The 24,412-nt window shown below is 44.9% G+C and overlaps 1 protein-coding gene across 4 annotated transcripts in view; it reads left to right on the top strand.

The window, feature by feature from the left end:
• Window positions 1-24,412, top strand: part of Galk2 (galactokinase 2) — a 105,264-nt gene that overhangs the window by 55,494 nt on the left and 25,358 nt on the right. For all 4 annotated transcript variants that reach the window (XM_087180968.1, XM_004835432.3, XM_087180964.1 and 1 more), the window contains 3 exons: window positions 4,878-4,976; window positions 6,352-6,504; window positions 17,257-17,467. In XM_087180968.1, coding sequence (XP_087037094.1) covers window positions 4,878-4,976; window positions 6,352-6,504; window positions 17,257-17,467 — 463 coding nt within the window. The remainder of the gene's footprint in view (window positions 1-4,877; window positions 4,977-6,351; window positions 6,505-17,256; window positions 17,468-24,412) is intronic.

Raw genomic sequence — 24,412 nt, 5'->3', positions numbered from 1 at the left:
TGAACTCGAGGTGTTAATACCTCGAGTCTTTATTGTTACTGTTTGTATAAATATTCAGGCTTAGCTAGGCAGCCCATGCATGGGTCTTCAGACCTGTTCAGTGACTGCTACATCTAACTCTGCTATGTCTCCTTTTACCCGGAGGCTCAGCATCCGGCAAATGGGGGAGCAGTTTAACGTGGGGATCCCTGTGGCTTGTGGTTCCTTTGCAGGCTGCTGGGGGAGACTCACTCGTTAAATATCTTCAGTAGCTAAAGGAGGTCCGTGGACAATGTCAGGTCTCTCCTAACTGCCTGGTGGGTGGAAGTCAGAAGAAACACTGTTGGCTGCCCACAGACACCGGCACAGTTTCTCATGTAGTCATAGTGTCTTCGCTGATGATTGTCAGATTAGTATTTTGGAAGAAGAGAGAGAGGGAGAGGGGGAGAGAGAGAGAGCGCGCGTGCGAGCGAGCCAGGCTAGCTTGGTGGTGGCTGGGCGCCTGCCTTGGTGTGCTTGGTGTACATGCAGAACAAAACACGTCGCTGAGCTGGGCGGCAGCGCCAGCCTGTAATCCCAGCTACATGGGAGGCTGAAGCAAGAGGATCACAAGCTCAGGGCTACAGCCCGGACAGCTTAATGAACCTGTCTCAAAAAAAAAAAAAAAGGTGGGATGTAGCTCGGTTGCTGCATAGAGCACCCCCGGGTTCCATCCACAACACTGCCAGAAAAGAAACAAAATGAAAAGAAAAGAAAACAGAACAACACGGAAAGGGCTTAAACACCTTTTTTTTTGTTACGGGGGATCGGACTCGGGACCTTGCGCTTGCGAGGCAGGCGCCGGAACCACTGAGCCAAATTCCCGGCACCCTAAACACCTTTTTAGTTGTTGTGTGTGCGCGTGCGTGCGTGTGCGTGCGCGTGTTGGGGGGAGCGGAGGAGGAGAAGCGCCCCCGCTCCGCAGTGCCGGGTACGATGACTGTCCTTGGGGTCCCTGATCGCTCTGCCTTTCCTGTGGTCAGCGTCCCAAGGGCCGCGTCTCCGCACACGTCCTTCATGAGTTTTGGCAGCTCCTCTTACTCGGGGCATCCGCTGAGATTTTGCCTAATCTAAGACTCGAGGGGTGCTGACTCTGCCTTTGCCAGTGACTGTCTGACTCAGAGGATATCTTAGGGCTCCGTTTCCAGGGTCCCCCAGGGACAGAAGAGGCATGGGCAGGCCCTGTGTCGGCTCCCATCTGCCAGGGTAGCAGGCGTCCTCTCTGCTCACCATCCTCTACTGCATGGGCCGCTCCATGAACAGTGCTCTGAGTTCAAGTTGTGCCATCTCTGCCCTAGGCTGTGGGTCTGATTTCTGATGACTCTCCAAAGCATGTTTTCCTCACATAGGGTTGGAGACTTTTTTCTCCACTTTTGTTTCTAGTTTCTTCCCATCTCTTAACCATCTGAGCTTCCTGCCTTTGGGAGTGGGGTGAAGGTCAGGGGAAGGGCAGTTGGTGGCTTGCAGTTGGAGTTCTCACTCCAGGCAGGCTTGGTTTAGAGGGAGGGACGTCCCTGTCCCTTGGTTGGGCTGAAAGTCTGTAAAGGGGGCACACGCTTTTCTCTTTGCTTCACGGTTCCTTATTCCCTTGGTGAACTGGCCCCTCTAGGTGCATCTAGAATCTTAAGTTCTGTCTTGCCCTAAAGACTTAAAAATGGTCCTATATTACAGAATAATTATAATTACTTTGGGCCAGAGACTTAGCTGCTTTCTGAAATAATTTCCTATTCATTTGTAAAAATAATTAACAATCATATAGTGCTTCAGAGCACTGTGAGTTGCTCCCATTTGAAGTGTTTTTAATTCTTTGAATTATCACAGTAATTCTGTGGCTTGGGAGGTGGGTATTTCCCCCCATGTTGTGGATGAATAGTAATACAGTGTGATAATTTGAGTGTGAATTTTACCTGTATAATTACTAGCTTTGTCTCATCTAAAAACCGAATCAGATTCCTCATCTGTAAAGCCGAGAGAGCCCTGTTTTATAGAGAGTTGTATGTAAAGTAAATAATTCAGGGAAAGCAGTTGAAACAGTACCTAGCAGATGGGAAATACGCACTAAATCACATTATTAGTACTATTACTAGTGTTAATAGTACATGAAGAGATGAAAACTCGAAACAGTGCAGCAATCTGTCTAAGGCCACAGAGTGGTAGGCAGGAGAGTTAGGGCTTGAACTGAGGGCGGGGAGACATCTGGTACTGGTTTTACTTCAAAATTCCTAAAGCATTCTGGGGGCTGCAGATGGGCTCATCCTTTCTTTTATCTTTCACTTTCTTTGTGTTCTCTCCATGTAAAGCTGTCCCCACCCCCTTTCTTCTTCCAGTTCTGGGGATTGAACCCAGGCCCTCATGCATGCTAGGCAAATGCTTTACCAGTGAGCCGCACCGTGTAGAGCTGTTGGAGTCTGTCTGTCCAGTTAGGGGTGGATGTGTCAGAATTCAGCATAAGAGGTAACAGCAAGGTTTAGAGATATCCTTCCTTCCTTCCTTCCTTCCTTCCTTCCTTCCTTCCTTCCTTCCTTCCTTCCTTCCCTCCTTCCCTCCTTCTTATGAGTTGTCCTTGACACCACGCTGTGGGAGACTTTAAGGGATCACTCTGAATTCAGTCCAGATAAATAGTCTTGATAAATGAACATCTTATTTCTGTTATTGTACGCAATTGTTACCACATATGAAGAGTGTTTTTTGTAAAAAAAGTAATTAATAAGCATAAAATCCTCAATGTTCTTATTTTTTAATTCTTAAACTGGAGAATATGTAAGTGTGGGTGATTCTCATTTGTCTTCTCACACCCCTTTGATGGAGTGAAAAATGGGTTACATTGTCTCCCTTTTGGAGGAAGTAATGGAGTTCAGCCTGAGAAGAACACCGGCTTAGAGTCTAATGGGTCGAGTTCAGGTCCCGCCTCCTGCACTTCCGTTTCCTGTGTCTACACCTCACCATCCTCCTCTGCAGAATGACAATAAGCGGGTGTCTTGGAGGCTCAGAGGAGGTACTCAGCATTCTTGGCACATACCTGGCCGTGTGGCTGTGGTCTTTCCACACTGGCCCAGGGTCACAGTTAGGTGGGCGCCAGGTCTGCTTCATCTGGCTGTGTTGTTTCTCTTTATTTTAAATTCAAGGGTTTTGACCTTTTGGTTACTAATTTATTTTTAATGTGCCTATTACAGACAGGTCACAGGGCCATGTCCAGTGCCCCTTATGTCACAATCCCAAGTTTACTTCACATCACAAGACAAAGTTAATGTTAGTGAATTCACATGGCCAGCAAGAAATATGACACCTGAAGTATCGGGAAGCTATTCTCAGCAAATGGGGACAGTGGGTGTTTATTGAGTATTTACTACATGCTTGGCATTGGTGTGAAGAGGGTGGCACAAATGGGTCCTTTATCTGTGGTTTAAGGACTCAGTTTTCTGGAGGAAACAGATGGGATGGAGACATGACACAAAGAACAATAATAAACACTGTGGGTCAGCTTACAGAGGGTAAGTGGGCTCCGGCCAAGGAGCTTCATGGGGTCTTAGAGCTTGATAGAATAAGAGACAGATAAACCCACACTTGAAGCATGGTTCAAAAAGGGTGACAATTATAAATAGGGCGTGTGGAGGAGGAGTAATATGGCAGGTATGAGTTTGGGTGGTGGTGTGAGTTGCAGAGGGAGGTGGTTCTTGCATTGTTGACTAGTGCGAGTGGTGTGGAGGAGGGCAGAACATTGTTCTTGTAAAGGCAGTGGGAGGTGAGGAAGATTGGCAGTATTTGTTCAGCATTCCCTGTAGCTGGTGCTTAGGTTTATGGGACCAGCGGTGGGAGAGCCAGGGCCAAGTCATTAAAGACCTCGTGTACCATGCTAAGTGGGTATTAGGCACTGCCAACCAACAAGGCAGGAGATGACTAAACTATGTGAGTGTTTCAGAACTTCAGAGTCTTGGAAGAATGAATGAAGAGTGCGTGGATGAATAATCAAAATAGATGATACTAACTACAAGTGTTGTAGGGGTTCAGAGAAAGTAGATGCCATGGTAGGAGACTGCGGGATGAAGGAAGAATTGAGTGGCAGCCCAGTGACTTGCCTGTATCATGGGGTCAGTAAGCCAGCTATTGAGTGGCAATAGGACTTACATAGAAGAGGACAGGAAGCAACACCAGGTTATATAAATGAGTCTGAGATGATCAAGAAGACATATCTACCTGGAAGAGTAGATAGATAAGACCATTTCATATGCCAGAGTTTGGAAGGTTTTGAAATGCAGGTTGAGGAGTTTGAAATTATTTGTCCATAGGGAGCCATTGAAGATTCTTGGACAGATATTTTGAGGTCTTCAGTTTGGATTAGAACTGTGTTCATCTGTTGGGCCTTTTCCTCTTAGCCGGAGGAAGATGTGTCTGGTGAGAAGTTCTGTTCTTACATTTAACGGAGATGTCAGAGAGTCACGTCACTTTTGGACTGGAAACACGCTTTGGCTTTGGGAAGACTGTGAACTTGTCCAGGGTTGGGAAACAAAGGAGGCTGAGGCAGAAATGAATGATACCAGTTTAGAGAGAGATGGAGTAGAGAAAGATGAGAGAAACTGCCCGGCCTCTGGAGTCTTTTACTGGTGTCAGAAACAGCATGCATAGTCAGTATCTCATTCCATACCTGTCGAAGACCTTTTAACTGATCTTGGCATGTTTTCCTATTTGGCTCTATAGACCTCTGCAGTCCTGTTAACACATGGCAACTGATTGATAGGTAGTTGCAATTAATTGATAGAATTGTCCCTGGAATTCAGACCTATTTGTCATATCTGGAATGAGGTAGATGAGGAATAGATTATGATGACATTCACAATACAAATCAGTTTTTCCCTTTTCAGGTGGAGCTTGCAGAAATCTGTGCCAAGAGCGAGCGTTATGTTGGTACCGAAGGAGGAGGCATGGACCAGTCCATATCCTTTCTTGCAGAAGAAGGAACTGTAGGTGGCATAGAGCTGTTTGGAAATGACGCTGGGTGCAGTTCTCATGGAGGGGAAGGCTCTGGGATCCCCAGCATGGTGGTTATAACCTCTGTTGTAGGATGTTGTTTCCCAACTGCTTTGTAAGTCAAGGCGATCACTATTATACCTTGTTTATTTTTTCTCCTGTGTCTAGTTCTTTTTCTCCTGCCTTCACTGTTAAGATTTCTCCATTCCCTAGTTATAGAGACCTCCTTTCTTGCTCATATCCTCAATCACTTTATCTCATGGCATTTTCATACTCTCATGTTGGGTTTAACCCCAAATGTCAGCTCTCTTACCACGTATATTCATAACCCCTCATTTTATAATTTACTCTTTGGTATTATTTTTCTCTGTCAACATTTTTTGGGCTTCAGTGGTGGGAAAAAGAATGTTCACAGTAAGCCACGAGTGAATTCTTTTGCTGGATACCACTTCCCTTTGGCCACCAACTCCTCTTGGCAGAGCAGAGGTTTTGGTTGTTGCCCATAAACTGCCCATTTCTAAAATAGAAACAGACATTTATTTAAGATCTTTTCTTAGTTTTTCATCACATTCCTACAGACTTGGCTATTGGAGTCCAAGAACACCTGGGCTTCTTCTTATTAGGCATATTTGTCGTTGATTCCCTTGAGCCAAAGACCTGAGGCCTAAGGGTGTATGGTTTAATACTAAGGAAAATCTCCGGGTGTTTGAACTGGACTTGACAAACAAGCATGATGGCAAGCGTCTGGATGGTCATGTAAACTAGGGGTAGAGACTGAACCGCACCCACATTCCTTGGATCTGCAGACCTTTTCCACTTATCCCAGCTTACCCCTCCAGCCCAGCCCCTTGCCACTTCCTCCCCAGGTGCCCAACTCTAGCCTCATTCCATAGTCAAACCTCTATTAACACCCTACATTGTGGCCTGTGGACACACATATGCTCTTTCTTCTTCTCCACACCCTATTTGAGAAAAGAAAACCTGTGTCAACCCTATTCTCGCTTATCCTTTAGGATTCAGGTCATATTTCCCTTTTTCAAAGGAGATCTTACTAGGCTGTATCTGATCAGGTGCTTCAACTAAGTTTCTGTTCAGCATCCTGTCCTGTTCTACCACCGCAACACTTACAACTTGGAGCTGTATTTGTCTGTCTACTGTCTTTCACACCAGATTGTAGGCTCTGTGAGGGCAGGATGCTGTGTGTCTTGGTTATTATTCTATCTCCAGTGCCTGGATGCCATACTTAATATTTAAATGAATGAATGCATTTTGAAGGAAGATTTTGTTAAGGTAAATAAGTGCATAAATGCTTGAACATTTCTCAGATCTTTACAAATCATATCTCATCTGTCATTTGTCTTCCAATAGGCCAAGTTCATAGAATTTAGTCCTCTCCGGGCAACTGATGTGAGGCTTCCCAGTGGAGCAGTGTTTGTGATTGCCAACAGCTGTGTGGAAATGAACAAGGCAGCGACTTCCCACTTCAACATCCGGGTAATGGAGTGTCGGCTGGCTGCAAAGGTACGAATATGGCAACTCAGGAAATGGGAAGTAGCTTTTTCTTGTCCTTTCTTCTGCTTATTCTGTCTTAGTTTGTAGTTTCCCCCATATTTTAAGGCAACATTCTGTTAGCAACATTCCCATGGAAGGTCTTTGGGTACAAAGTAAACTGATTCTGAAGATGGGAAACAGGTAAACCCATAGATGTGTGGATATGTCCTCTGCCCCCCCGCTCCCGCCCCCCGGCTCTTTGGAAGTTATATGGACTTCTCAGTTGAGTCTTGTACAGTGGCACTAAGGAGAAGAGTACAGTTTATATCTGTGAAGCACAGGCCATAGGTCAAGTCTACAGGTGGAGAAAGACAGTTGGGGGCAACTGACGGGATTGACAACAGCTGGTCTTGTTTGTCCAACAAAAATCTTGGCGGCTTCACTGCCTTGGTCTCTTCGGAGGCATGATTTTTGTACTGGGCTATTGCTGGTCAATCCAGAAATACAGATATGGTTCACTCCCCTGACTCCAGAAAGAAATTGTCTTCACACCTGGTAGGGAAATCCAGAGAAGGGGTCTTGGCAGTTCTCTGTTGCACACTTAGAAGACCCTTGCCAGTCAAGTCATAATTTATTTAGGATGTACTCATGGAGTAGTGTTGTGTACCTAACAGCATGAAGATGTTTACAAGGGTTCAGGACATATAGGTAGAGGGAGCAGAGAGTTAAGTTAGGAGGATACCGAATAGGCAGTGGTCAGTGGGTGATCAAGTGGTCAGCGTATGCTCTGAAATGGCACACAGACATTAAATGTCACGGCAGATCCAGAGTGGCACATGACAGGAGTAGGAAGTTGGAGAAAACTAAAGCTGGAGGCTGAGAAATAGATTCCGGGTCAGGAGCACTGCTGCACTTTCTTCTACCTTCTTTTGATCACTTTCCTACTTAGCTGATGGACTTCACTTCCCAACCTTCACCAACCACAGCTTGAAATCGATTTTCTCTTGAGTAACAGTTTCATCTTTTTATTCCTCTCAAACTCACATTACCCAGCTGGGGCTGACTGACTTCCAAAGTGCTCTTAGCCCATGTTTCATGTTGGAAATAGATCTGGTCCCTCAGAGCTGCCACCAAATCTGCATGGCTCCCTACATGTCGGGTTCTTCAAGCTGTTGGCCCTGGCCTTCTGTTTTTCTTTCTTTTCTTCTTTCCTCTCTTGATCTCTTGCCCTCTTATAGCTTCAGCATCCACCTCTCTACTGATGAATTCCTAGTTAACATCTCCAAATATTTGGCTGAGCTGCAGACTTTATATTCATCATCTCTGCTTCTCTAAATCATGGACCTATGAAACTGAGCGTGTTCAAGTTGAATTCAGTCTTTCTCCCATACCCTTTTTCTTAGTTACTTTCTCATTGCTAAGAGGAAATATCCAAAACCCACAAGTTAAAGGAGGAAATTTTATTTCAACTCAGTTTGTGGAGGTTTCAGTCCCTACTCAACTGGCTCCAAGGCAGGATAGCATGGCATCACAGAGGAGAAACAGTCCATGGCAGTGTAGGCAGGCAGCAGCAAGCAGCAGCAAGCCTCTCTTTCCCTTTTATCCCATTGAGGCTACAAGCATTTTGGGTGGTACCATGCATACCCAAAACTCTGATAAACCAATTAGTGGACTAATCCAGTAGGGATCTCTTTATGCTTTATAGAAGCTGCATTTCTCAGTTTTGCTACTTACCACAGTTATTTGTTTAATGTTCATCTTCTCTTTCAGATTTGCATTTACTTGAGAGCTGAGATTGTGTCCATCTTGTTAACGTTTTCCAAGCTTTTAAGATTTTCTTTTCTTTTATTGTGGTGCTAGGGATTGAATCCATGGCCTTGTCCACGCTAGGCAAGTGCTGTACCACTAAGCTATGCCCCAGCCCTACCTTGTTAACTCTCATATGCCTAATGCTTGGTGTAGTGCTTAGGCTGAAGTGGACAGGATAAGCATCTGTTGAATACACGAATGATTTCTCCCTGTTTCACCTACTCTGTCTCATTTATTCTTCTCCATTACACACTTTTATGACAAGTGCTTACTGTGTGCTCAGCACTGACCTAGCCCCTGAGGAGATGTGTAAGGTGTAGTTAGCTCTTGTGACTGACTTAGCACTTTTCTTCTTACTTTCACCCCAGGAGGTTGTGAAGCTGGGGAGGGTAGAGATACAATGAGCCAGAGAAATAAAAGGTTTTGTTATTGTTTGTGGAAAACTTGGAGATATACATTTGTTTTTAAAAATCAAGATCCACATGTTTTAAATTTGGAATTTAGTCACTGAGATAATTTCTAAAGGTTATGAAGAAAGATGTAACATTAAGGTCTTCACAGCATCAGATCAGTACATATATGGAGAAGAAGTAGGGCAGTAAACTTTTCAATAACAAGGGTTAAATTAAGTTTTCTCCTCGAGGAAAGACTTCCTTTCAGGAGATGAAAGAGATTAGTGTCTTATTTGCTTGAGGGCTTACTCTTGTTGACTTTTTGTCTTGAGGTTGATGAGTGAGTTGTCTTCCTGAGGAGACCACAGACATACACAACATTGTTCTTAAAGTTTGATCACGTAATTAGGTGTCTTCTCCTAGTTGCACAGGTGAGCTGAAAGACGCAGGAGATGTGGAAATGGTTTTGTGGTATGACTACTGTCTTTCAAAGAAAAAGACAAGGCGTACAACTGTGGAGCTGAACCTCAGTAGTCAGTTACCAACATGTGGGGAATATCTTTTGAGTCAACTCGCAAAGGGCATCTGTTTTGGAAGCATTAGTAGCTGGAGGTCCTAATCCACGCCAGACCCTTCTATTCTTGAGGATGGCTTCCAAGTTTAACTGTACTCTCCCATTTTAGAGGTACTTTGCTCATGAAATTGGCATCTGAATTTGGCTTTTTGGCATATGTTCCTCTCAACTGATGTAGATAAAACACAGTTCTTTAAATACTATACATTTTTCTCTCTTTTACAATGTGGAAGAAAGAAAAGAGAAAGGCTGTTACAGTGGAGAATGTTTTGTACACCGTGTTACTTACTGCAAATCACTGGAATCCAAAGTTCTGTACGAAAGGAAAATAAATTAAAATGGCTCACAGGGGCTGCACCCAGAGATGTTGATGTTAGGGAAATGCTTTTGCTTAGGAATAGAGGGTGAGGTTTTGTTAAATCATGTTTTCTCTGTACTGTGTTCCATTTTTGGCAACATGTGAATGAATTTATTTTTTTCTTGAAAATGGTCTCATTAAATGAGGAAATAAATTCCATGTAAAAAAGGAAAAGAAGCCTATCTCAGTATGATAAACCTTCTGTTACCAGACAATCCTAACAAAGTGTCAGTGGGGAATAACTAATCAGGGTAGCTCTGAAAATGAGATGGTAGAACAACTCCATGGGGCAAGATTCTAATGAATAACATTTCTTTTTCCTCTCCTCTTAGTCTTTAAAAATCCTTTTCTGAAATTGAGCGCATTTTATATCTAGTTTGCACAAGAAAGCACACTAAACCAGTTAAGGTGCTTTTCATTTGTTTCATTTTAATATTCACAGTTTCTTCTATTCTGAAGTTTTCTTTCTCTCTCTGCCTCTTTGTCTCTGTCTCTCTCCACGAGCTTTCAAAAACTAATTGATTTAGATTCATGAAAAGTCAGAGTCTTATAGAGCATTTGAACTAAAATTAAAAACATTTCAAAGCAAACTCAATAGAGATTTATAATTATTACTTGCATAAATGATACTTTAAAGTGAGGTGCATTTTTATGTTCTTAAATTAACAAAGTACCCAGGGATCTTTCATGAGCACAAAATTTTACACATACTTAGTGGCTTAAAATTTTCCAGAAATATTTTATGTTTATAAAAGAGAGTATCCTTTAGTTGTATTAAGGGACAATGTGTGAAGTCAGTAGTATCATGGGAAGTCAAATAGGGAAGAGAAATTATGCTGCTGCTTTTTGCATATCTTGACCTCTTTGTGGTGACTTGTGAAGCAATGAGTAGTCCTCAGACACTCGAAGAAGAATTTATAGTGATTCTTTAGAGGGTGATCTGGTCAGGAGTTGTTCATTACTCACTCTGTCACTTCGTGGTCAATATGGAACCTGTTCATTGTCTGGTGATAAAATATAAGGAGTTGGCATAATATTTTCAGGGCTTTGGCAATCTTGAATTTCATCAGAGGAAAAACAAGTACTCAAGAATGCAGCCCATTTCACTCCTTCTGTTGATTCAGTGAAGCGCACTCTGCCAAGACTCTAGGTGGAGTTTTCAGAGAATGGTGCGTGCAGATTGCAAGGCAGAGGTTGGGAATGGGTGGTGTGTTCTGTGGAACCAGACTGTGGCAGGGCCTTCAGTGCTGTGCTAAGTATCACCTGGGCTGGTCCAGAAAATAGTGAGGAACCATTAATGTGGTTAGCAAGGAATTTTAGAAACATTGTTCTGGCAGCAGAAACTTTGTACTTGATTAAAAAAGAAGTAGGTCTCAGAGTATCAGGGGAAGGGAAGCTATCAGTGGACTTAGCGAGGTTTGAATGCAAGGCCCTCTGTGGCTAGGTTGCCATTTTCCTCATGGCTTAGATACCATTACTATGAGAAGGTTTCCAGGACCTCATGAGCTAGAATGTTTTTGTCTGCACTTTTTCCACATCCCATATTTTTCAGTACAGCAGCTTATCACTGGGTAATTGAGTTCCTCATTGATTCCTTAAAGATTAAGATGGCTTAAAGATTAAGTGAAGACCAATGGATTTGCCAGTGGTTTTGGAGATAAGAATCTTTGGGAAGCCATAGTCACTGAGTAGTGAAGGCCCAGACAGGCGAGTATGGCCACTGGGAGTCATGGAGAAATGGAGACTAAGGATTTTTTAGGAAAGGAAACATTTGTATATGTTTATAGGCACAGAAAAAGGAGTCAGATGAGAGAACTCATTAGGGAGGCAGGAGAATGTCAAGAGGGAAGGAAACTTGACTCTCCTAGTGTATGGCTTCTGGGCCAGGCAAAGTGCTACATGTTTGTGTTATTATTTAGTCTTCACAATAGCTTGTGAAGTAGCCACTGAATGCCTCATTTTACCTAGTGGGAATTTCAAGCCAAGTGTATGGTTTGGATTTAAGATTTCCTTTAAAAGTCTCCTATGTGTGGAAGGTGATTGGACTGTTGGGGCACTATGCTTACCAGTGGATTTGTGCATTGAAGAGTTTATAGCTGAATGTGCTGTTAGGAACTGGAGCTTAGAAGGGTGGATTCTCGTTCCTGGCTCCTCTTCTCTCTCTCTGCTTCCTGACTGTCACCGGGTGAGCATCTTTCCTCTGCCATGCCCTTCAACCATGATGTTCTTGCTTTGGAGCCATGGACCATGTACTGAATTCCTTGAACTGTGAGCCAAATTAAACCTCCCCCAGTTTAAGTTGTGGGTGCTGGGTATCTTGTCCCAGTGAGGGGAAAGGAACTGATTCATTTATTTATTTTTTGTATTAAATTCTTTTATTGGTACATTGTAGGTATACAACACAATTACATTTCTCATTGGGAATTGTACCTTTACATAATGCATCTTGGTTCTTATTTTTTCCCCATTCCTAGCCCTCCCTTCACGCCCTCCACCCTTCCCTATTTACAAAGACTTTATTTCCATTTTTTCCATTTCTCATCATTTTTCCTTTCCCTTCTTTCCTTTCCCCTGCCCCTCCCACTACCCCTACCCCTTTGGACCTTTTCTTCCTATTTTACATTATCGATTATTCATTCTAATCGTTGGTACATTTTAGGTATACAATATAATGACATTCATCATTGGAAATTTGCACCTTTGCATAGTCTCTCTTGGTTCTTATTTTTCACCCTTGCCCAGCCCTCCCTTCAACCCCTCCATTCCTCCCTATTTACAAAGATTTTGTTCCTATTTTTCCATTTTCTCATATTAATCCCATTCCCTTCTATCCTTTCCCCTAGCCCTCCCACTTCCTTCCTCTTTTCCCCTTTTCTTCCTATTTCACATGACCTATTATACATTTAGTCCTTATTTACACTTTTAGTTTCTCACACCAGAGAAACTATTTGGTATTTACACATGTGTGTCCTATTTATTTCACTTAAGAGTATCGCCTCAATGTGCATCCACTTAGCTATAAATGTCTCTAATTTCTCATTTTTTATGGCTGAGTAGTATTCCATTTTATAAAAAAACCACATTTTCTTTATCCAGTCTCCAGTTGATGGGCATTTGAGCTGTTTCCAAGTTTTAGCTATCACAAACTGTGCTGCTATGAACATGGGTGCACATATATCACTGTGGTATGATTCTTTTAATTCTTTGGGGAAGATCCCCAGCAGTGGAATAGCAGGGTCAAATGGGATTTCCAGTCCTAGTTCTTTGAGGTATCTCCATACCGATTTCCACAGTGGTTGCACCAGTCTACACTCCCACCAGCAGTGGAGCAGGGTTCCTCTTTCCCCACAGCCCCATCAGCATTTGTTATTGGTTGATGTCATGATAGCAGCCATTGTTTCTGGAGTGAGCTGGAATCTCAGCATTGTTTTCATTTGCATCTCTCGAATGACCAGTGATGTTGAACATTTTTTAATGTATTTATTTGCTATTTCTACTTCTTTGTCTGAGAAATGTCTGTTCATTTCAGATGCTCATTTTTGGATTGGGTCTTTAAATTTGGGAGGTCTGATCTTTTTAAGTTCTTTATAGATTCGAGATAGTAGACCTTTGTCTGAGGAAGAGCAGGTGAAGATTTTTTTCCCACATTGTGGGTTGTCTCTTCACACTGCTGGTGGTTTCTCTTGCTGTGCAGAAGCCTTTTAATAAGAAGAGATCCCATTTGTTGATTGTTTGTGCTAAGGAACTGATTTATTAAGGTAAATCTTTTAAAACAGTGTTTTAAGGGCTGGGGATTTAGCTCAGTGGTTTCGCCACCTGCTGTGCAAGTGCAAGGACCTGAGTTTGATCCCTGGTACCAAAAACAAAAACAAAAAAAACAGTGTTTAAAAGAGTGAAGTGCAGGCCAGTTTAGCCTCTGCTCTTTCCCACATATCTCTTAGGAGTCAGGCATGGATGGAATCCTGAGCACAATGCTCAGGATTGCCTTGGAGGAAGGAGAGGATGTGCTAAGGTCAAGAAGGATTGTAGTAGGTCCATTCTGCACAGCCAGGCTGATTCTGTGGCCTGAAAACTACTCTGTAGAACATGACCACAAAGATGACTAAGATAGGGCAAGGTCAAGGTGGTGAATGTGTTCGTAGTGGTTAGGAATGGTGCACAGTCATGGCAGAGCCAACCACGGTGAATACTGGGGAAGGGCTCTGTAGTTGGAACAAGGGGAAGATGAGAAAGTATCCACAATAAAAGCAGCAATTTGTGGCCCTATTTATGGCAAACTATGTGTGTAGGTTTGCATAAAGAAATGTGGGATAGGAGGGTTATCAAAATGGCAGCGGGTAGTTAGCTCATTGGAATGATTACAGATGATTTATTTTAGGGTGTTTTTTTTTTGTACTTCATACTTCTATGTGTTGCTTGAAAATTTTACAATAAGCATATGTGATTTATACTGTATAACCAGAAACAACACCACAGATGCTTTTGTTGTGTGAAAAGTAGCTTGTGGAATGAATTGCTGTTCTAGAAGTAATTTTTCCCCTTCCCCTTCTCTGACCTGTGGCGAGAAGACTTTGTACTTTTTCTGTTGACAGATTAATGCTCCTAAATGCAAGGAGAAAGTCAGAAAGGCGGATTCTGGTGGGTGCTCCTGACTTAGGGTCCCTGTCCTTGCACTCTCCCTGCAACATCTTCTTGGCATCTGCGGCCAGCCTTGGACAGGGGCCTTTTCCTGGGTGGAGGAGAGCACTTGGTATTTTAGTTTGTTTTGGGATGACCAGGGAGTTAATACCCTGGGGAGCGGCTTCCGCCTGTGAGGATAGGCTGGAGTGAAGGGCGCCCCAGCTCCCCCGGCCCTGGGTGGGCCACATCCGAATTTACACCTGTAGGCCCCTTGCCTGCCCACATCACTGGTGTCCTGTTGGCCTTGTTCTCCACTTCTCTGCCAGAGCTTCTTAGCATCAGCTTGCCAGTGTCCTTGTCCTCAAAGGCTAATAATATTTCCAGGACTGCTTCTGAGAGAAGCCAAGCTGAGTCAGGCTCCCAGTCCTTTTCTTGACGCTTCTTTCCACGACTGTGAACGAAGCACTCGTGGTCTGCTGTCCTGTCCACACCAAGTGGCACAGGAACCTCCCAGAAGTGCAGTCAGTATTTCCTGGGGTGAAAAGGAGACGGGGAATGTTCCAAAGAACTTCTTTCTCTGATTTCCTACCCCACTTCTGAGTGAGGAACTTGTGACGAAAAGACCAGGTGCCCTGCCTCAGCCCTGCTCACACATGTAAGGTAGGCCAGGCACCAGGGCCACACTGAAGGATTCCCTCACGAATTTCTGTCTTTGAGCAACAGCAATCTTGGGCACCCTCCTCCCTCATCTGCAAGTCATCTTTCTGCTTCCTCAGCCAAATTTCTAACGGCTTCAGTGGCTTTCCTGTTTTCCTCCCTCAGTGTGGTGCATTTGACGCTCAGGCTGCTCAGCTCTGGTGGACGGCACGGGCTGATGTCACTGACACGTGGCAACGCGGGCTGTGCGCACCACAGCTCCGGGCCAGGTGGGCCCTGGGCGACAGTGGGGCCGAACTGACTGAAAGACTCTTAGAGCCCAAAGTCTAAATAAAGAGCAAAATGAACGGTAGATATAGGGAGCTAGGGAGCTAGATCCTTCTCACAGAGGAAGGGGGGGGATCAAGGCAAGGGGTAAAGGATGAAAGAAGGAATTAAGATGTGTCATTTACATGCAGCAACTTCACACAAGGAATGTGAACATTATGTGCTACAAACGTGTACTAATAGAAAAAGAAAGTGCCCACTTTTATCATGAGGGATGTTCTCTGATGTTTTCCTTTCCCTTTCTTCCCCCAGAAGGAATCCATTTGTCAAAGTGTTTTTAGTCATTGGAGTGTTCTCTCCTAGCACAAACCTTAGCTCATGCTTAGAAATACATTTTAAGACCTGGGTGGTGATTTGAACTCATGAGCATCACTGGGAGACTGAGAACCTGGCTTTGAAGAAGGAAAGAGCTGTAGGTTGTGGATTCCACTTCCAACTCTGATATTTACTAGTTAGGTGATCTTGGAAAAATACTATCCTCTCATTTCCTACATGGAGCAAAATACTATACTCTCTTTTCCTATCTCACAGAGTTGTTGAAAATAAGGAGAAATTTAAAAATACCTTTAAAATCACACAGCAATTTTATTTTATTATTTTTGTTACATTCTGGATATGTTATACTAGAAAGTGTTATTGTAGTGTTATTGACTTCAGCTTTCTTTCCATATAAGATATATTGTATTTCTTTGTTAGTTTTATATTACATATGTCTTTATAAATTTTCTTAAATTAGTTTTGTATACATTGCAGTATAGACCATGAATGAATGAATTCCGTAAATGAATGAATAAGTCAGTTTAGAGCTATCAACCCAGTACAGCTAACCAACATTAACTAAATGAGTTAAGCAAACAAGGCCAGAAGAAAGGTCTTAGCTCATGTCCTTGCTTTTAAACATGGTACCATGTTCTGCAAAATAATTGAACAGAAAACCTAATTCTATTGTCTCTTTTCTTAGCTCTGCCTTAAAATCATTAACTTCTTTCAAATGTATGAGCCAGGGATATTAAAAAGATAATTAATGAATGTGAAAAGTTGTTATTAACATTCTTTAGAAGTGAGTGTTCCTAACCAAATCTTAACAGTCTTTGGTAAATCCTGCTTCCTGTAGAAAGGAAAGAAAATCAGATCATCAGCATAATAGCAGAGCAAATCAGACACACATTTCCTGAAGACAAATTTCCCATTCCCTTGCTCACTTCTTTTTGCACCTGCTGTCCTCACACCCAGGCAATGAATTGTTTAGATCTGGGCAAGAGAAATCGGCAGTTTTGATTGTTACCTGTTCTGAGGGTTGGCAGTGGTTTGGGGAGAAAGAGAAGCAGAAGGAATCTGGGCTGGGGTCCCATGGATGGAGCTGGTGAGTGCTTTGCCCTGCTTGTAGAGCTGCCTCAGGGCACAACTGGAAGCCAAGCTTTTTCTGGAGGGCAGAGACACACACAGCTCTGCTTCTACTGGCGACCTGATGAAGAGATTTTTCATAAGGTCACCAATGAGGTTTTCATTTAAAATCTGGGAGTTTACTCCAAACTCCCAGACACTTAAACTCATTAGCCATTTTCAAAGAGGCTTGTGGTAAACAGGAAGCGCTCTAATGAAATTGGGGATCCAGGTCACATGAGATTCAAGTAGTTTTCTCTAGACTTGATACAGAAGGATGTGCAAGGGGGTGGACTGAATAGGGAGCAAAGGATGAAATTATTCCAAGAAATAGCCCCGAGGGAAAAGTATTGTCTGGAAGAAAAATCAGCGGGGGTATTAGTTAAGCGTGTGTGTGTGTGTGTGTGTGTGTGTGTGTGTGTATGTGTTTCAGCACCAGTACTCAACTAGCCTGAGAGTCATATGGGCATGTTGGCATGTTTAATTCCAAACATCTGAACCCAGTAAGCATTGCCAAGCAATGGTGGGGAATTTGGACAGGTTGAATGGAAACGAAACAAAACAGAATGACCAAACAGCTAAAAATGGAATCCAGCTAGTTAAAATGGCACATATCAAATGCTGAAGTGGAGACTGACCATTATCTTGATTTCCATTTGTAGCTCCTGGCTAAGCACAAAAGCCTGCAATGGGACAAAGTCCTTCGGCTGGAGGAGGTGCAGGCCCAACTAGGGATCAGCCTGGAAGACATGCTGTTGGTCACAGACGACGCCCTTCACCCAGAGCCCTACAGCCCCGAGGAGATCTGCAGGTGCCTGGGAATCAGCCTGGAGGAACTGCGAACCCAAATCCTGAGTGCAAACACTAGAGACGGTGAGTCTGCTGGAGAAAGGAGGTCCTGGGTGTCTTCCCTTTTACACCTGAAAGCGTTTCCAACTCCCTCTGGGTACTTCTTATTTTAAAGACTACTCGAGGGGATTTGGACAATGCGTGCACTTGGCAGACTTAATTATCTCAGGCCACAGCTTCACTAATTCATTCATTCATCGTCACCAAACACTTCTCAGTATGTGTCACTTACTCTGTCTGTGCAAAGGTGAACAAGAATGATCCCTGCCCTCAAGAGGTTCAGAACTCAACAAGCATCTCCTTTCCTAACTTGATTTTCCCCCATCCATTTTTCTGATTATTACGTTCTCTATATGTGAAGATCAGGGTTGGAGCAGTGCTGATGAGTGCTGTGGACCAACACTTGGGAACACCTGGACATCTTGCTGCTCAGTGTGAACCTTGTGGCCCACTGTTGTTGGCAGCTTATTTCTAATTGCCTGCTTCTTTTGGCAGTGTTGTTTTCATAACTGATGAAACCAGAAACTGAGATGAAAGCCAGGTATATGTGGGAGGCACAGTATGGGGCCCTGGAGTAGATGCTCATCATAGAAATAGAGCTTGCTTATTTTCAGGAGGTCAGCACTAGGGTGAAGAGCATGTAGTTAAGGTTTAATTTGTCCTTAGAGTCAGGTTAGGGGTGGGAGCTTTGCAGAGGCGTCGGCCTTAGGGCTCTATGTCCATCCCATTCAGCTCAGCTCTGTCACTGAAACCGGATGTCATGGCTGTGTCTAGAGGTCCCCCAAAGCCTCAGGCAGTCATAGGCGGGGCTTTTTCAGAGGTGGCTGCATCTAGAGTGTGTGACCTTGGAATTGACTCATGATGCACTGCTAGGTTAAAGGGCACTGGGATTAAGGGTGTGACTGTTACCTGCCCTAAGTAGCTGGGACAGAAAATAAAAGGGACAGGAAGAGCTGTGGTTGTCCCTTTCTTGTTTGCTTTTGCTGTCTTCTGCTTGCCATGAACTGTTTCTCCTCTGCAAAGCCCCTCTGCCAGGCCGCCCTGCCTTGGAGCCAGCTGATTATGGACTGAAACTTCTACACACTGTGAGCCAAATAAACCTTTCTCCCTTTAAATTTGGGTGTCAGGTATTTTGTCTCAGCAATGAGAGAAAAGTAACTAAGACACTGGGACACTGGGGTCGTGTCCACTGATGATGAAGAATGAAACCATGGTTGGAGGAGGTGGGGTGTAAGCAAATGTATTTAAAAGATATAAAGGCAATGAGGTAAAGCTCCTGCTGGCTGGGAGAGGGTCCTGAGCCGGATACCCATAGAGCCTCTCTGTCTAGGGGCTTTTAAGGGGTTTAGAAGGGAGCTTGGCCCATTGCACAAATGATATGCTGTCTACCCCATAGGAGACCACATGCTTTTCAGGGTCCAATCTGTGCATTGCTCATGCAGTGCCATGCAGAGCCCATGTGCCCTTGAGCCAGTGGCTGCCTGGTCATTCTCAAAGGTCCCAGACAGCCAGAAGATGCCTACCCAGGTGTTTCTGGGCTTCTCGATTCCATTTTGGGGTGGCTGTCCTTACTGCCTAATGGAATCCTAACTGCTTTCTCACTGATTCCTGACTTACAACCAGTTATTGAGTATTGACTGTGGATTGTCTGAAGAGTAACTGCTTAAAGGCTGAGACTACTGGGCCGGGGATTTAGCTCAGTGGTTTCACCGCCTGCTGTGCAAGTGTGAGGACCCGAGTTCGATCCCTGATACCAAAAAAGAAAAGACTGAGACTACCGACAATTTGGGCACAGGATAAGGGAATAATTTGAGGGCAGAGGTCAGGTTTCAGTTTCCCACATTATCAGATCTATTTTGATTTGATGAACTGTGATGAAGTCCCTAGAACTGAGACGAGTGAACTATGGCCCAAAGGAGACTTTCCACCTGGTTTTGTACAATTAACTTTCACAAGAATACAACCATGTATTTGCTATGGTTGCTTTTGCACTGTGGTGAGAGGTGAGTACTTGTGACAGAGACTGAAAAACCTACCAATCCTAGAATACGCTCTGGCCCTTGGCGGAGAAGGTTTGCCCAGTCTTGCTCCAGAGAAGTGGTAGAGCAGTGTTTACCTCAAATTCACCACGAACGTAGGTGTGATGGGAGAGCTCCCTTCCGAGGTGATTGTGTGATGTACTCAAAAGAAGACAACTGCTGTACTGGAGGGGCCCACGGAGCCATGAGCACTTGGGAGACCAGCAAGGAGAGGTCAGAGCTGGCTTCACTGAGAAGATAGCAATCGGCCCCAGAGAAATAATAAGCAAGAATGTTCTGGCAGACAGCAGTCAGGAGGAATTCCAGGCAGACAAGACAGCAGGTGCGGAGCTGAGAGGAGCAAGCGAGGACTGCATGCCTGAGAAGTGAAGGGAGGTAGGTGTTTCTGGAAATCGTGTCCAGAGTGGAGAATGGTCAGTATCAGATGAGGTTGGCAAGAGCCCCTGAGCACTGCAGGGCTTCCCAAGTCCTGGGGGCTGCTACCTTGGTGTCGAGGAGCTAGTGACATGCTTGTTGGACGTAGAGGTTGGGTGGCATTGGATAGGAAGAGCTTCCAGAGGGACAGCCTTTCTCTGTTGACCTAAGATGGTATCTGATTTCTTTAATTAAGCAAAGATGCACTGATTTCTTTGGATTGGGTATTGTGACAAATGCTAGGATACAAAGCTGAGAAGGATGCGTGGTCTCTGTGTTCCGGTGACTCTGCGTCTAAGGGGGGTGTGCACAGTTGGTCACACCTGCCATGACACGGGGAGTGATGGGGGAGAAGATGGCTGGGTGCCTGGAGCAGGGGGGCACAGTCTTCCCTGACCAAGGGGGCGCAGGCCATTGTAGGCAGAGTGGAGCCCGAGTGAAGTCCCAGGGACTCCTGGAGCAGAGGCCTGGAGGGCAGGGGCCCAGAGCAGTGAGAACCGGCCGCCATGGACGCCGCCTGGAGACTGTGGCCTCGCTCCAAGCTCGGGAACGAAGCCCGAGGTCGGGGTTGTGGTGGGTGTCAAGACTGCAAGGACAGTTCTGTTGGAAGTGATGGGTGCCTGTGTCTGGGAAGGAAGGAAGAAATGAAGGAAGGAGGGAGGAAGAAAAAAGAAGTAGAAGGAAAGTCAAGCCAGGTTATGTGCTCTGTTCTATCCTGCCCAGCTGCCGAGCCTGTACAGACCTGTGGGCAGACCAGGCGAGTTAATTAGAAGCCTGGCCTTGCCTCTGGGCCATAAATCCCAAACAGCACCACTAGAGCTGGGTGTGCTGGTGCACTCCTGTCATTCCAGCCACTTGGGAGGCTGAGGCAGGAGGATTGCCAACCTTGAGGCCCTCCTGGGCAATTTAGCAAGAGCTTTTCTTAAATAAGACAAAATGACACTGTTCTTTTCTCAGGACTTTACCCCCTTTTCGGCTACCTCTCTGACAAACTCAGTGAATTTCTCACCTTTTTATATACCTCTTAGCTCACAATCTCTTTCCTTTTACTATGGCCAGGTCCCTTCCTTTCTGCAGCTGCCTTTTGCTCCTCCCCTTATTTCAGCAGCTTTTAGGTTTTGGAATAAGTTAGCTTCCTAGAATACCTTGGAAAATATAAAGCGTTCTTTAGGGATCACAGGAAGAGTATTGCTATGTAAATATTTACTCTTTCCCCCCAAAGAACAAGGCCTTCTTTGTCATAGCAGAAGATGCCCACTTCATCTTCCCTAAAACATGCTCTGCCACGTCACTTGGACTTCTGATCATTACTTAGGTTCCATTTGTACTCCATAAATCTATGTTGGATGAATGAATCCATTTTGTAATTATCCTCAAAGGTCTTCCCCTTTTACTTCATGAATAAATGAGTTAATAAAAATTATGAACATCACTTCGTCTGTGGACTCTAGAGTTGCCTAGATTAACATTACTCTGTTTACTTTCTAGTTGGAACCATCTAGCCCCAGCAACAGGTCCATCAGGAATTTAGGAACCAAAATCTTTATCTCTTTAATTTAATCCTTCTGAATCTTTATTTGTTTGGGTTAAGCCCTTGAGCAAGGGGCCAGGGATTTAGCTCAGTGGTTTCGCTGCCTGCTGTGCAAGTGCAAGGACCTGAGTTTGATCCCGGTACCAAAAAAAAAAAAAAGACCTTAAGCCAAATTTTTGTTTTTGGTTTTTGTATTTTTGAGACAAGGTCTCATGATGTAACCCTGGCTGGCCATGAACTTGCAGTGATCCTCCTGCCTCAGCCTCATGAGTGCTGGGACCACGCCCAGCTTGCAAATGCTCTTCTTAACCAAGTAGAAGATTGGAGGCAAACATGGAAGTGCCCAGGCAGGGGACTCTGGAGGGTGACGCTGCCCCTTTGTTCCAAGTGCCTGCACTCAGCACACTCGGTTTTGACTTGGACTGCTTTTCCCATTGTGGAAACCCATGCCATTTAGGGACATAGAGACTCCGGTGCTGTCGTTTCTCCAAAGTTAGCTTCTTCTCCTGGACATGAGTGTGCGTCGTGAGGCAGCCTTCATGTGTGCACCAGTGTGAGCTGAGACATTGGTTCTGAGGTGACAGTGTAGGGAGAGATAGCCACAGTCAGAGTGTGGCTTGGAGCTTCTGCTAAGCCAGATGGACTCCCCGAGGCCTGTGCGCAACTATTTTCTCCTTCCAAATTTCTGATAATTACATTTAGAAATGCACACAGGCCATTCCAATGAAACACAAGCTGAATAAAACCCCCAAGTTCTTTAAATGTTCAGAATGCCCATGATCCATCCCCAGGGACTGGCAAGGAATAGCTGGAGGGTTATTTGCCAGCTGTTGCCTACAGGGGGAAAGGGTTAAAGTGTGTGGTCGGGGGTCCCGCAGGCGTGGGAGGGGAAGGGGCACAGGTACCAAGCTCAGGAGCCGAGTCAAGGTGACACAGAGGACGGAGCCTGTGGCGGAAGTGGGAAGAAGGGCAGAGGGGTTGGCCGGGCGCCAGTGAAAGGGAGTGTACTGGGGGCATTCGTTCTGCCAGTGTCCGGGCTGGGTGGCCCGGCTGGCTGGGGTGCACTACACTGACCTGGATGCCATGTCATTGCTCGTGTGACCAGCTTTGCCTGGGACCATCTCCTGGTGAAGTGCTGGCTGGCTGTTGGCACATTTGTTTGAATTTGTGATGATCATGGCCTTGGAATCAAGTACAGGGACCTGGAACAGACTGATTTTCAGGAAGACATCTAGAGTTGATGGGAAAAAACCCTCAAAACCAGAAATAACAGTAAAGCAACGAATCCAGGTCTTGCAGCTCATCCCTTGCTCTCCGTGGCTTCGGCCTCTCCTCTTGTCCTCTTACAAGCCAGTGTTGGCAGTCCTGTGACGATAACTTACTTTGGCTTTTCTTGGCTCTGGTTTTTCTCCTCAGACCAAAGAGGTGATGAGGGTTTCGGTTACTTTGAGGATAAAGAGTTTCTTTTCGGCTGTTTCTCATCCTGGTATGTTGGTTTTAGGAGAAGTTTTCAGAGCTCGCTGCATTTAAGGAATGACCCAGGAAGGCTGGCTACATGTGAGCTGTCGCATTGTAGAAGAGTCCCTCGAAGGAAGGAAGGGCCGGGGCTTTTCAGAGCTCATAGAGTGTCTCTGCTAAGCCTAGGAAGTGTGGTTTGTGTTTATGCAATGGAAAAGTATGAAGGCAGTTTACAATATAAGAAGGGTCAGTTCAGTAAAATAAGTGTCCAGGGAACTGTTCTCAGATATTAAGGAAATTGATTTTTAAAATAGCTTGTAGACATTCAGCATCCAACTCTGCCATTCTCAACAGACTTGGTTGTTGTTCTTGTAAGAATTTTTGTACAAAGTTTTCCATAAAAAGCTAGAAGACACTCCAAGGGAAATTATAGACCCTTCTAGGGTTTATAGATCTTCGTGGGGCCAAACTCCTTAAAATCTGCGTGACGGACTTCAGTGATAAAGCCAAGTAAAATGCATCCTTGGGTTTTATCTGTCGTTTTCATTTTTACAAGATGAAATAAATTAATAGATTGTTATGGAACAAAGTATAAAAGAATAAATCAAATTATAACTCTTTCTGTCAGGCAGAAAGATACCATACTCCAGTTGTTTTGGAAGCCACATCTGGGATAGTTTGCTTTCTCTTAGCTCCACTCCTTTCCCTGTCAGCCCGGTGTTTCTCTGGACCCACCAGCTTTCAGTGACTTCTCAGCTGTCTGGCCACCATGTGCAGGTTCAGGCCAACAGTAAAGAGCCCTACGCTATTTTCTAGGAGAAAATGGGCCAAACTGAAATCTCAGAAGACTTGGGAGTGCTACTTTCTTCTTGAGTTTACCCCTTCCTCTACCAGATGTGAGTGATGTGTGTCACCTCAACACGCACCTTCTGCAGGAAGAGCGGAGGACTGGTGTGTTGGGGTCACACTGGCTGTGCGTGTCGGGTACTGGGTGGTACCCGAACCACAGGAAACGGTGGCCCTGGTCCTGGTCCTGGGCCCGAGGCTGGCAGACAAGTCGTACTATGCGTGTGCCGCGACAGTTCTGGGTGTCCCTACTAGACCTCGAAGCATAGCCAGTGTCTCCCGTCACCCTTGGTACACTAATCTGCCCGCTCCCCGATGCGTCCTGGACCCTGGCCCTCCAGCATCTTCCCCCCAGCCGCCTCCTTGGTTTCGGCCTCAGTGGCCCTGGGGCCCCCTGCCCTGGCCGCTGTGTTCCATCCCTGTCCCCTTCTTGGCCCTGCAGTTCTGTGGCTCCTTGGCTGCTGGCCCTGCCATTCTCAGCTACCCCAAGGAGGAACAGGAAAAGAAAGCTTATTGTGGTTTTTTTTGGTACTGGGGATCAAACTCGGGGCCTCGAGCTTTCGAGGCAGGAACCACTGAGCTAAATCCCCGGCCCAGAAAGCTTATTCTCCCCGAGCTTATAACTGTAACTGTAATTTTAAATCCAAGGATCTATTACTCAGCATTCCCTTTGCTTAAAAT

This window comes from Heterocephalus glaber, unplaced genomic scaffold (genome assembly GCF_053883595.1).
Source record: "Heterocephalus glaber isolate CG9 unplaced genomic scaffold, H.glaber_assembly_v1.0 deba00000122, whole genome shotgun sequence".
Taxonomy (NCBI): Eukaryota; Metazoa; Chordata; class Mammalia; order Rodentia; family Bathyergidae; genus Heterocephalus; species Heterocephalus glaber.
Note: the sequence above shows the minus strand (reverse complement) of the source record. Positions and strands in the feature narration are given on the sequence as shown.